We start from the raw sequence: 14591 nt of genomic DNA, 5'->3' as shown, positions 1-14591 counted from the left end.
TGCAGTGTTCCTGCAGCCTGCCTTTTTCTGCCATGTATATTAAACAGGTTTACAACCTATTTAATATACAGTCTATGGCTCCAACCCATTATTTGGACTGCTGTACTCGCACGCGCAATTGCTACATATTGCTCCTTTAAGTTTCAATTTCATAAGTTTGAAATGACTGTAAACTATGTTTGAATTATTTGTAAAAACTATTTGGTGGCATAAACACCAGAGTGTATCATCTGTTATCTAGTGGATAGCAAAAATGTAAAGAAGCATCAATAAAAAAAAGTATGTTAAAATATCTGAACAATTTAAACAGAGGAAGTAAAAATACTATAAACGGGAAAAATGGAAATAGGAACAGCATATACAATATAATGTATGTCATCATTGGTATGATTAATCTTGTGTTGATCAGAGTGGTGATTAAAGATTTTAAATTGGGATGTGGCATTTCTAATTTTGGGAATGGTTGCTCCAGAAGTTTTCCTTTTGCCTGGTTTGGGATCAGAAATGTTTAACCTTTTATGACCCTGAAATAATGTCTGCATCCAAAAAACTCACAAAAAAAACAAAACATCTAGGCCCAGAGACCAATCTGAAGGAATTTGTTAGTGCTAACACCATCTGAACAGAAAGGCAACATCAGAATCATTTTATTCAGGCTGTAGAATAAATGTAGAGGAGTTCTGTGCAGAGACACCCTGACAGCTAACGTTATATAAGCTCGTACCAGCACACAGGGTCAGCAGGACGTTCCATTCAGTGGAGTCCGTGTAGATCAGCCTGGATTTACACTGTACATCCGGCACTGTATCACACTGTGCATCCAGGCAGCGTGGCGTACATCACGCCTGCAGCCATACAGAGTGACAGCGAGCGTGCAGCCGTGCAGCAGACCAGCAAACTGTCACATCACAGCGAGTGGGATGAAATGTGAGGAATAAGGTCTCAGCTTGGTGAAGCATGAATGCAGCTCCTCAGGCTGATGTGCAGCGTGCTGCATGGGGATCTCTGTAGAAATGTAACGGGCGCCGTTGCACCCGTAAGTTTCATTATGTTGGGAGACAAATGTTACAGATGGCAGCTGTTGAACAGGAAGCCCAGGGCGGGTGTAACCTTTTTCATATCTTACATTTTTAACATGGTCAGCCTCAGGTCGAAATCCAGGCTTGACAAAACACAACCTGTTGACTTTTGATGACATTCTTCTGTTCTTTGGTTTACGTGTGTGTTGGCTTGAGCAGTATCTAATTGTTCTTCCTGACATTTCACCGTGGTGTGCAGTGTATGACAGTAACTGTGTTTTTAAAGTATTTGAGGTTGTGTGTCCCCTCAGAGTTGCTGTTAGGCAGAAGGTGTTGGCAGAAGTACCGTTTTTGCAAAGCTGGCAAAAATTCACACATTATTTATTTCAGTAGAATTACAGATACTTTAGATTCTGGTAAAAGTAGAAGTACTGATTCAACTTGTTTACTGCAGTAAGAAAGTTCAGGCTCTGAAATTTACTCAAAGTACAACAGCAAAAATGTCCTCTGAAGGACATTTGTACCAGGAAAAAATGATCTTTTCTCCATTTTCAAGCCTCCCTCCCTGTCCATTTCGTGTTGTTACATCTCTTTTGTCTTGTTACGTTGTTTTGTCTCATTTTGTCTTTTTTTTGTCTTGTTTCATCTTTTTTGTCAAGTTGCATCTTTTTGTCTCTTTATCTTTTTTGTCTTGTTACATCTTTTACATTGTTGTTTTTGTCTTGACATTGTTTTATTTCTTATGTCTTCTTTGTCTTATTGCATATTTTACATATTTGTTTATCATTTCATCTTTTTCATCTTGTTACTCCCTTTAAATCTTTTTTGTCCTGTCAAATTGACATCTTCTTCATCTTGTTACATCTTTTTGTCTCCTCAAATGCATTAAAACTAAAGAAACGAGCCTGATTTGAAAATGTTAGGAGTAGAAAACACAGATACTTGTGTTAAACTGTCTGGAGTCAGAGTAAAAAGTTTCAGGACAGATACCTGAAAACTCTACTTAAGTCCAGTTAAGTAACATGCTGAAATTGTTTGGTCTATTATTCCTGCCATTGTGTACTTTTTTAAGTTTGCTATTCACACTTCACACTCAAACTTCAAGTAAACTTATGTCAGTCCAGGACTTCTGTTCACCAGCATCCAAACCTCAGCCGGTCTGTGTAGCTAACATTAGCGGTGATCTGTGTTTTCCTTATTTAATTAGATGTCAAGTCCTTGGATGAGGACAATATTTTAACAGCTGGAAAGCTTTTGTCCCTCTAGCAGTAGCAGTAGTAAACATAGTAGTAGTTATAATAGTAGTTAACAAGGTTAGCCAGCTAACTGGGTATTTGTGTTGCATTTCATTAGCGGTTGGTTTAACCAGCAAATATTTCTTTAAATTTGAAGTCGAGTCCTTGGGTGATGATAGTATTTTCACAGCTGGAAAGCAGATGTTGCACTGTACTATGTTGTTTCCCTTTTCTGATTTAAAGACAAGATAATGGCGAAATTTGCACCCAGTGAAGCTTTTTTTCACTAGAGGTCATGATAATGAATTGACTGCAAGCATTGTAATGTGAGCACAATGGACATGGTAGTATAGAGTTATTTATTTTAAAATTATAATCCTGCTAATAATCCCCATTTTTAATAAATGTATCTGTAATCGGATTACATTTTTTCTGTAACTGTAATGGAATACAGTTACTGTTTTTGTATCCTATGGAGTTAACTCTGTATCATGTAGTGTTAAGCCTGTAGCCTAACATGAGTGGAAACTGTTGAAGAATTAGCCAAACAGCTAATCAGTGACCACAGTCAGTCTACAGGATGCGACTCCGCTCCTGAAAATAGAAGTAGTAGTTGTTGTTTTTGTTGTTGTTGTTGTGTTGACAGGTTAGATCACGAATTGGATTTCTGTGTACCTTACATTAGCAGTTGGTCTGTGTAGCTAACGTTAGCAGTTGGTCTGTGTAGCTAACGTTAGCAGTTGGCCTTCTTTGATTTAAAGACAAAAATCATGGCAAATTGGTCACAGTGAAGCAATTTTTAACTAGGGGTCATGATAATGAATTAGCAGCTGTAAGATTAGCTGTTTCCACTCAGACCAGTGGTGTTGTGAGTTTTGTGAGGCATTGTAACGTTAAAATGTAAAGTTATAATCCTGCTAATAATTCCCATTTTTACTAAATGGATCTGTAATCTGATTTTTTTTCTGTAATGGAATACAGTTACCTTTTTCATACATAACTCAGTTACATATAATCCATTAAGCCTGACTAACATGAGTGGAAACTGTTATTTTGTGAGGAATTAGCTAAAAAGCCAAACGGCTAACCAGCGAGCACGGTCAGCGAGCAGGATGTGACTGGCCTTCCTCTGTCCCTCTGAAAATACAGTAAACTATCTTTATCTGTGCATCATCCTCCCTCTCCTGACTCACTGTACACTATACATGTACTGCTGTGATGCTAACTGCTAGTGCTAACGGCCGAGATTGACTGTGTGCTAACCATAGGCTGATATATTGTGTGTTCTAACTGCTAAGCTAACACTTGTGATTGTATGTTAATGTTGTATGCTGGTATGAATAGTTAAGACTTTATACTAACTGCTGTATGCTGCCATTTATATTGTGTGCTAAGGTAATGCTAACATTGTAAGATATGCTAACTATAAGCTAAGTGTTAAGATTGTTAGCTGTAACTGTGTGCTAATTGCTATGCTGCTGTTATTTATTGTGTGCTAAGCTAATGCTGATAGATTTAAGTGTGCTTTTTGCTTTAACACAACTAGCCATACTTGTTTGCTAATCGCTACATGCTGCTGTTAATACTGTGTGCTAAGCTATTGCTGATAGTGTGCTGTAATGCTAACTGTGCTAATGGTGTTTGTTTATGTGTGCGTGTCTGTTCTTGTTGTTGTTGTTGTTGTTGTTGTTGTCTACCTTTCTCTGTTTCTCTCTTGACTTTATTTTTCTCTCTTTTTTCTCTTTCTCCCTCTCCCCAACTCTCTATCTTTCTATCTCTCTTTCTATCTCTTTCTGTCAGGTCTTATTCCTCCTCCACCTGTTCTACTACCACCACCTCTTGTCGTTCCTCCAACAACCCTACTAGCATCACCACTCCTTCCTCCACCTCCTCCTCCTCCTCCTCTCTCTACTCCTCCAGCCTACCTCCTAACAGCCACGCCACCTACCATCAGTACTGCTGTCCCGCGCGCCTCCGCCTGCCCAAGCCTCCCTGCGCCCTGCCCCCCGCCAAGCACCACGAGCAGGCAAGGTAAGGGCCAGAGTCCCCCCTCCTCCTCCTCAACACCCAGCCTCACCTGCTGTCCCCCACGCTGCCTCCACCCACCACACTGCCCCCCCACGGTTAGCCTCGCCCAAACCACATCCGCCAGCAGGGAGGGCAGTGACCCCCAAACGCACTGAGGGCGAATTTGACGCGCGTCATGTCTGATTTCTAAACTTACCTGATGTGTGTGCAGCTGTAGAACTGCAGCATGTTAAAATGTTAATGTTTTCTGAAAACGTCAGATCCAGATGTTTCAAATTATATCATAGTGACCAAAGAGACAGATGTTAATGCACCTTCCCCAGACAGAAAGAAAAACTAGCTTGCAAAATATCACCACGGATTAAGTAATTATAATCATTACTTTGTTTGTATAGCACTTTATTAAAAAGTTTACATACATTAAGATGCCCCCCAAATATACAGTAATGATAAAATAAAGATAGAAAATAAAAAGGTAACTATGAGGCAAAAAATATGAACTAAAAAAGACTAAAGTTCTAACTAAAAATAGACACAGTCTTTATATTTTAATATACTTAAGTTGTTATTAGAGCTTAAAAAAATTAAAACAAACAGTCAGTTGTAAAAATGTCAAATACTCTCAAGTATTTGTTGCCTTTTTTTGTCTGATGTGAAATAAAACAAAATATTTTTTGTTTTTTAGAGACTCAGAAAACTTCAGATGGGCATTTTGTCGACCAAAGGTTTTCTCCATTAATTGAGAAAATAGTTTGAAGATTAATTAATAATAAAAGATCAATGAAATGACCAACAGCCTCAGGTCATCAACCTGATGAGGGTCATGACACCGAAACCTTATTAATAAACTTTTCAGTTTGTCGGTGCAGAAGACGGTGAGCAGGAGACTTTTTGTTTTCTAGATGGATTTATAATAAAAAATAATCCTAATAATAAAATCTAATAAAAAGTGAAAATGTTGAGAAAACACAAAATTTCAAGGCAACTTACATTCATAAATTTTTGAGTTTTGAGCCCAACTTAAATTCGTAAGTTTGAATTAATTTGAATCTTTGAGTTTTTGTTGAGTAAACTCATTGTAGTCAACATTCATAATTTAATATTTTACATTGCAACTGTTTGTCATTTTCATGCACCCAAAATATGGCAAAACACACACACAAAAGTTTTTTAATTAAATTTTGGAGGATTTTAAAACCCAAAGATTCAAATTTATCTAAAGAAGAATAAACATTATAGGTGACTAAAACTGTACTATTACTATTGTTATTATTATTATCCTTATCCTTTATTTATCCAGGGAAAACCATTGAAACCGAGGTCTCATTTTCGATGGTGCCTTGTTTACAATTTGTTTTAGTTTATTTTGAAGTAGAAAACTTTGAGTTTGATTTAAAGCTCAAAAATCTACTGAAGAGTTTTCTCAACCTTGTTTTTTTTTATTTTACAGTGTAGTTTATGAGACTCTACAGAAGGACTCTCACTGCTGGAGATAATGCAAGAAAAGTTTATTTATTTCTTCACTGAATTTGACACAGATGATCACAGACAGTATATACCAAACTTGTAATTATAATATTTGTTATAGTACTTTCAGTGTTATTATTGGGTTTTTCCACCTCTGTAAATGAATGCAGGCTGGTCAGTGTCTTTGTTAGTGGACTCAGTGGACACTGCTGGACTACAGTACATTAGAGTTTATTCATTATTAAAAGGAAATTCCGGACAAAATTTGCAAGGGAGCCAGAATTTGTGGATCCAAGATAATCAGTGTTTGTCTCCTAAATCGTGGCCTTTAAATTATGATATTGTCATGAATGTGAAAAGTCTAAATTAGGCACAAAAGTTCACTGTTGGTTGCTGACAGTCTGAGCTCCAGGTCTACAAGATGACAGAACGGGTCCTGAGCTCGTGAAGTGGACTTATTTTGTGTCAAAACAAAGTTGCCATCACATGACGAGAAGTCAGATTTCGCTCTGAATGAGTTTTGGCGTCACATCGAGCCTCACCTGCTCTCCCCCTCCCCCACCTTGCCTCCCCCATAGTGCTTTAATAACCTGTAATACTCTGTTATAACCTCCCCCCTCACAGACACATGAAACACTGGAGATGAAGCAGCGTCTCCAGTCAGTCGCTCCCTTTCTCTCATCTACCGTCTCCCCCCAAAAACACCATCACATCAGACCTCTCTCTCTCTTCTTCTCCTCACCCACCTTCATCACCCTCCCTCACCCTCGCTCTCACCCCCACATCCTCCATGCTGCTCTAAAACAACCCATCCAGAAGCCGAGCACCATAAAACAGGCCGGTTCAAAGGCTGATGACAGTGAAATAGTGAATATTTTTCATTATTTTTATTATTTTTGTTTGGTTTTATTTATTTTTTTCATTTCTGTGAGCGCTGTTTTAGCTTTTAATCTGTTTTTAGCTGGATCTTGCTGCATGTGGTTGCTTCTAAAGGTATCACAAACCAGTGTTGTTCACACAGAACAGCAAAATAAAAACAGCAATAATAAAAGAATAAAATACAAGAGGTGAATCTAAACTAAGAAAAGGATTAGAATTTGTAATATATTAATATAATAAAATGTCATAAAATAGCCACGTCATCAAAAATCAAGAAAACATGTTAAGTTGAAATACTCGCTTCACACTACAGCTGCAGTGTCCACCTGTGAAATTTCCATTCTGTGCTGAAATTACTGTGTTTTTTTGTCCGTTTCACATTAATCAGAGTTCAAATTAATGCTGAATATTTGCAGAAAGGGTAAGTGTCTGTTTATGAGCCTCAGAAATCATTAATAATCTTATAGAGGGCATAGATGTTCAGAACTGTTAAACTGAGCAAAACGTTAATGGGGTTTGGCAGAAAGTGAGACAGACAGTCACTTATATTATCGTCCTGAGTGTTTTCAGAGATTTTGTTGTCAGGGTAACGGTCTTAACTTTACATTAACAGACGACTGACAGTTATAAACAGCTGATCAACTTACAGCGGAGGACTCATCCTCGCTTGTTGCTGTCAGTTTCTGCCGTGTGTGCGGAGGAAGGGGTGGGGGAAAAACAACTCGCTTCAACCATAGATCGTCCATTAAACAGGATTACAACATATTTAATGTACATATTTAATCAATTAATTGAGGAAATAATGAGATTAATCAATAATGAAAATAATCGTCAGTTGCCACCCTTCTTATGACCCATTAGAGGTGTGTGGTGGTGTCTGTATCTGCAGAGACTTTGCAGCCATCTGCCTGGATTTACTTAGTTTCTTATTTGCTTTTTTTTTTGGCTGTGCTTGTGACACTTTACCAGCCCAGAATGTTGGTATTTGACATCCTGAGAATGAGACGCACTAAATCCCTTCAAAAAGAATTAAATAAACTAAAAATGTGCATGCTTAAATTATCCCTTATTAAATTTTGTCCTACCAAGAAAACCTTTAAAATGATTAATACCAGCACTGTAACTCCAATTTCTTAGTGAAAATGTCATCTTATTAAAGGCTCTATAAAGATGTCAAACCTGGCTACGTCAATGAAACATTTGAAGTAAAAATATAAAACTTGAAATTCGTGATCTTTTAATGCTGGAATATATTTTTTTCCTGTTTATTTGTGGAACGACCGTGGCATCAGCCCCGACTCCCGACACCGTGAAGTATCAGCCTGGTTGAACACTGTAGACAAGTTGGAGTCACTGTCGTTTCAGTCCTGAAAGCTGACTGTGACGTTCGCTTTTGTTTCTGTCTTTTCAATCCTGGACTTTAAAACTGCAGCTGGTTAAATCTGTCCCTCGTCCCGTTCCTTCTGACTGCGTCCTCGTGTGGCAGAGTCTCTGTTCATAACAGCCAGAGAGTAGCTCAGCAACATGCACGACCAGCAGAGAACAGCGATGGAACGGGACCTGATCTTTACACTTTTTCTCAAATGTATACACACAAAAACTGGAACTATACACACAAGCTCATTTAACAACAACAGGACTCCAAGACCGCTAAACTTTGAGCACACTTCCCTCGTTTCACTGAAAAAGAAGATTTAAATCACATTTTTGCAAACGTTTAAGCACAAATCACATCCTTTTGGAGACTCTGTTCACCTGTTCAAACTTCCACACCTTTATTACCACCTGATCTCACTCACTTAAAATTTGGTTGATCATGTACTCAATCATGACCGGAGCTTGATCATTACACCCCCAGAAAGACAGGCTTAACCCATTTTTTACTGTAGGTTTATTAGTTTACTTATTTTATCAGCTAAGTTTACAGTCTGACTCTGAGAAGCTGGTTGTGAGTTACTGTAAGCCAAACTGGAGCTGACTGGATGTGCACAAATGTGCATTTTAACATATGTTGATACAATAATTGTATCAGTTCGATATTTATATGACATATTCCTGGAATTATATTGCAGTACAGTACAGACTCAGTCTTTATACTGTAAATAACATCAAATTCCATCCTATTTTGGGACAAAATCCCTAAACTTTAAAAACAGGAAAGAGAAAAAGGAAATTATTCCTACACAGTTTGATAAACTTTGAAATATTTAACACGGCGTCATGAAGCCAAAACAAATACGACCAGTATTTTGATGATAGTGTTTTAAATTTATCACACCAGTGTTTAAACCAATGCTGTGTGAAATATTCATATGATAACTGTGTGCATCTTTGAAATAATCAGTTTTGAGAAGAGAGAACTTGATTTAAGATAAACTTCACATGTTATAGCAGCTTAAAAAGTACAAGTCAGAAATATCAAGTAAAAAATATTGAAGAATAAAAAAAAAAAAATAAAGATTATAGATTAGAAACACTACACAAACAAACAATATACACCTTTCAATCGGGTAGATATATGGAAAAATATATGGCTATATGGACAGATATATGGATAATTGAAATAAGTAAAATAATTGCACATGTTTTAAATACACACATGGTGTATAAAGTATTAAAAGAAAAAAACATAAATAATATCAGCTTGTGAGACACAGAGATTTGGATTGCACAGAGAACAAAGCAAAGATTCACAGGATTATTCACAATATGAAAATATTATTACTCAGAAGATGATTTAATAATATATTGCACAGGATCATTGCAAAATATAGGAAATATATAATGTGTAGTACAGATACAATTATATGTTAATATGTAGCAATAGAGTCAGAGAATATATATAAATATTAATAAATGTGTTATATAACCCATGATAGGGAATAGTGCAAATCAGCTGATTGCGAGATGCAGTAGTGCTCTTTGCGTGCAGACTGCAGCGTTTCATCGTCAAGAACTATTTTCAGTTTTGTGTTTAGAGTTTTGAGAGGCAGTTTCAGGAAATGTGTTTAAACAGTCGAGAGAAAACTGTAATACAAGAAGAAAAAACATGATCCCTCCATGCATCTCAGTTTATGAATACATATTAACACAACGTGATTCTTAAAGTAAACACAAGTTTACTGTATATTTTATGTACCAACACTGAGCGTGTCAAACAAGTGTCACTTCACTGTTGTTCACAAACTATTAGAAACACATTAATGAGCCACGGTGTTGGCTGACATGTTCCTTTATTACTGTGGACACACACACACACACACACACACACACACACACACACACACACACACACACACACACAGCGTAGTTTATTTTGACCCAATCCTACACAAACCGCCCTGCTGCCACAAATACTCACCAGAGCACCGAATGTGGGTTGATCCGCTGCTGAAAATAGTACTCAGCAAATGCTCTTTTTCCTGTTTGTTTGGTGGTCTGTGCAGCCATTAAATACATCGCAATTTTTTTTTTTAATTCATTATGAACATCATTTCCAATACTTTTTAGATTTTTAAAACTTCTTCATCGTGTCCTCTGATCCTGTGTTGCTTGAACTATTGCCTCTGTTTTGTTCGCATCTGAAAGCTCAGAAAACGTGAAAAAATTCAGATTACAGAGTACAGACAGAATGCTGTACTCTGTGTATTTAACGTATATCTAATGTTAAACATATATAAGCCTTTACTGCCATGAAGTGTTGCGTTGTGATTGTAGCCTCATAAACAGAACCTTCACAGTGCAGGAACAGGCGTCCAGGGGAACAGAGAGGGAATGACAGAGGTACTGATCAGCCAATTAAAAGTCAGGGTAGCATCAAGATGAGGCTGTTATTTTAAGGTAAAAAAGTTACATAATATTGTTTTAAATATTATATCATCAACTTTGGCAAATGATTGAATTCTTGAATATAAATGATGAAAGTTTTTCCCAAATTTTTAAGACTGTAGGAGTATACTGAGTTTACTGCCACTGCGAATGATATTTCAACAAACACAGATGATGGTTTTAGTCGGATCTGGCATCAGAATCTCTAATGAATTTTCCTCTTTTTTTTTGTCTGGATTTAATACATATTAATGAAATGATTTAATGAGATTGATTTTGTATTTTGGTTCCAGAGGCTCATCGGGTTACTTAACACAGCGACACACAAGATTTCACAAGGAGTGTCACAATTTCAATATTAAATTTAAAAAAAACGGTCAAAATGAGCTTTTAATTTCAAGAACTGAATCGAAAGGCAGAATCAAAATGTGCATAATGTCATCAGTGATCAAGGAAACATGACGACACTACAGCGGCAGTGTCCCCCTCTCAAATCCCCATTCCAGACTGGAATAACCTTTTTAGTTTGGTGGTTTCACATTTATCAGAGTTCAGATGAATGCAGAGTAAGTTCAAGATTTCACAGGATTTTTTGGGGATTGTTGTGGCCTAAAATGTCTGATTTGACAGCAGCTTTTCTAAAAAAAAAATTGCAATGTATGTTGCAGCGTCTTATTTATTTATATATGGTATGATTCATTAAAAATGAAAAAGGCAACTTGTTCCAGGGAGAATGAAACAACCTCACTAAAAACAATTCTGACAAAATCTGCTTTAAATGTAAATCAGGGAGGTATTCCACAGAAGCAAAATGATTTTGGTGCTCAAACTGAAAACTAACACAAAATTATTAAATACAAAAGTGCACAAAGCATTGATAAATACCAATAACAATGATAAACCCTGTGTTCTTTTCAGTACCTGTGACAAAATAAGAAAAATTGCTTGTCGATGATTTGTCCATTTGCAGAATAAAATTGCATGGTCATGCAAAGTTCACAGGGATTGGTTGAATTTTCATTAATTGTTGTGTTTGCAACATTGCAGCTTCAAAAACTGAGCAATATGTTAATGCAGCTCAAAGTTTGGGGAGGAAACAACTTTCTTAAACCATAGATGGTATATTAAACAGGGCTTCAACCCATTTAATATACAGTCTATGGCTCCAGCTTACTATTTAGACTGCCGTACTCATTTCTGCACGTGCCCTTGCTACATATTTCTCCTCTAAAACCAAAATCTGGAGAATCGTGACTCCCTTAGTCTTCATGGAGAATCACTGGGATCTGAGTGAAAAAAGATCATTCATTTCTTGTACAGTAAATGTGCAGCACAGAGGGTAAACAGTGAATCATGTGAGGTCTGCAGGCAGGTAGGACACCTGTAAACTGACACCAGTCAGGTGTGTGGATAAAAAGCAACACTATGACACATTTTAAAGTCACACATTAAAGATGCAGAGCGAGAAGATGATTCCTTTAAAAAAGTGTGTGGAGGGGAGGGGTGTGTGTGTCTCTCTATCTCTGTGTGTGTGTGTGTGTGTGTGTGTGTGTGTGTGTGTGTGTGTGTGTGTGTGTGTGTGTGTGTGTGTGTGTGTGAGGGTTGAGAGGGGATGAGTCACCAGCAGAGGAGGGAGATTTTTCGAGGGTGTTATGCATAAATACACAAAGAGAGAGAGAGAGAGAGAGAGAGAGAGAGAGAGGGATTCACCAGATGACTAACATGCTGCTGATGACAGGGTGAGCTAATCTGACCTTGTTCATCTCTGACTCTCCTGTTGTCTTTAAATTGTAAAGGAACACCGCCACAACCTCGTGTTTGCACTTAATGATAATCTCTGCAACACAGAACGTTCTAACGATGTGGAACGACACTCAGACATCTGGACGCTTTGTGCGTTACACTGTGGTTTCACACCCAGGAACATACATTATGCATAAGCTGCATTCTCCCACAGTGTCATTGAACGCATCATGAGGAAACTACTGAAAACTAGGACTGCATGGCACCACGATCGCCATCTCAGTTCCATTTCCTCTATACCAGGAGTCTGTAACCTTTCTGATCAAAAGAGACATTTTTGGCCCCCCAAAAAAAAAAAATTGCCTGGAGCCGGAACTATTAGCCAGCATCAAAATCTAGAGGAAAAGGCACCAAGCCACAGAGATAGTTATCTTTTTAGTTGTAAAGGCTACATATTTTTTACAGTTAAAGAGTGTAAGAATCAATTTACACTGCAAAAAATAACTCAACACTTCAAGGAAAGAACCTGCAGTAGACCAACAGCAGTGATAAATGAAAAATAAAATATTTAAGAAGAACTGTTTTGCATTGTCATATAGTTTTTTTGACAAAGCCACAGGAAGCCTCTGAAGAGCTGGATCAGTCACACTTGCACAATGTAAAGTGAAAAAAAAAATATTAAAAAATAAGAAAAAGAGGCTTGAGATTTTTGTTTCAAGAGACTTTTAAGTTTAAGTTCAGCTCTTTGATGTATGTGATGTTTAAAGTCATGTCTGGACAGCAAGCATCTCAGATCAAGTTTTTTTTTTTTACCTGAGCATGTCAGAGTGCAATAAATGTTGTTGAAAGGTCAAAAATCCTGTGAGAGAATCGTGATCTTACCTTGTAGGGAGAAAAATCATGATTCACATTTTAGGGAGAATCATGAGGCCCTGCTGGAAACACGCTTGAGTTGGAGTTTGAGTAAACTTTATTGTCCCCCAAAGGGAAACTTGTCCTGGGCACAGTGCTGCAGTCCATTGCTTCACATAAAATAAAACAAAAATATGGCAGAAACATAGACATTTGACACAAAGCTCAGCACTTAGATGTATCACTCTGTTTAAAAGAAGGTTTGGCCAGATAGAACAGGAGCTCCTAACCTTTTTTTCCAAGTATCTAAGAAAAGCTGAGCCTGAACCTAGCTTGCAAACACACACCACAAAAATAAGTGCAAAAATTAACATAAAGTGTAAGTGTTTCCATTCTTAGAACTTTTACCTTCAGTAAATGTCTCTTTTCCATAGTATAAGTTTAACATATTTTCTTTTGACAGCCCAACAGAGGCTCATACCCTCATCCTCAACAAACAATATAGTCGTTTTTATAACAACATTAATTCATGGACGGTGTGTGATTTTGGTGTAAGGAAGTTAGTCATAAATGGAAACTGATCGAGTGTCTTCCTGTTTACATCAACAAGAACTTCCGCTCTTCTTCCCTGCTTAAAATTTGTCAATTTATCTAAAAATAGAAAACTTTCAGCCTTTTTTTAAACCAGGAAGTGAGACAGGGGTCCTTTGGGTATAGCTAACCCTTTTCATGCCTGTTATATCATGTTATCTAAAAATCTGATGGAGCTCACAGAAATCAGACACCGAACATTGTCATTAAAAAATAAACTTTAAAACAAAGATGATTATAATAGTTCATTTATACACCTGTGTTATCAGTAGATATTTTCAAATTGTTTAAAGTTGTGATTTTTGTCTGGGACAAGGGTGTTTCTGACACAGCAAGTTTAGGAATTTAAAAAAAATAAAGCAAACAGTATTTTCCTTAAAAAACACATTTGCACCAAAACATTGAATTACAGTGCTGTCATTAATCATTAATCAAGTTTTTTTTGGTAGGACTTGATTCTCAAGAATCGGTGATACACATCAAATTAAAATGGTTTAAAGTGACCTTTGCAGCAAACAGTGTGCAGCGAGTTTTGGCCATGCACTTACAAAACGAGCGACTCTTTGTCTCCCTCCACCTCTGCTGAACCAGATCTCTCCAGACGGATCTGTTGCCCATTAGATTATTTAAATGAGACGAGGAAACATAAAACTGCTGAATGGGATCACAGTGATGGATTACAGACCCGTTTTTAAAAAATCACAGCCACAGTGATTATCGCACTAATATGCACTTTTTTTTTTTGAACCAGCTTTGCATTTGCATTCATTCATATTGGCACCGATCGCTTGGCTTCCTTGTCACCTCACCCCTCTACACACATCACCCCTCCCTCCCTCCCGCCCCCCCTCTCCCTCTGTCCTCTCCCCTTAAGGAAAATATTCAGACTCAGAAGTGAGTTTGGTCACCTTTGACTTGGTTTAAAGTTTATAATTTTAGAGATTAATTG

General features: G+C 37.3%; 1 protein-coding gene across 2 annotated transcripts in view; it reads left to right on the top strand.

The window, feature by feature from the left end:
- LOC146324631 (uncharacterized) overlaps positions 1 to 14591 on the top strand; it is a 63307-nt gene that overhangs the window by 48185 nt on the left and 531 nt on the right. For both annotated transcript variants that reach the window (XM_084720226.1, XM_084720228.1), the window contains exon 3: positions 4055 to 4285. In XM_084720226.1, coding sequence (XP_084576352.1) covers positions 4055 to 4285 — 231 coding nt within the window. The remainder of the gene's footprint in view (positions 1 to 4054; positions 4286 to 14591) is intronic.

This window comes from Lutjanus erythropterus, chromosome 6 (genome assembly GCF_056507025.1).
Source record: "Lutjanus erythropterus isolate fLutEry1 chromosome 6, fLutEry1.hap2, whole genome shotgun sequence".
NCBI classification, from domain to species: domain Eukaryota; kingdom Metazoa; phylum Chordata; class Actinopteri; order Lutjaniformes; family Lutjanidae; genus Lutjanus; species Lutjanus erythropterus.
The sequence above is the reverse complement of the archived record's forward strand: the minus strand, read 5'-3'. Positions and strand labels throughout refer to the sequence as shown.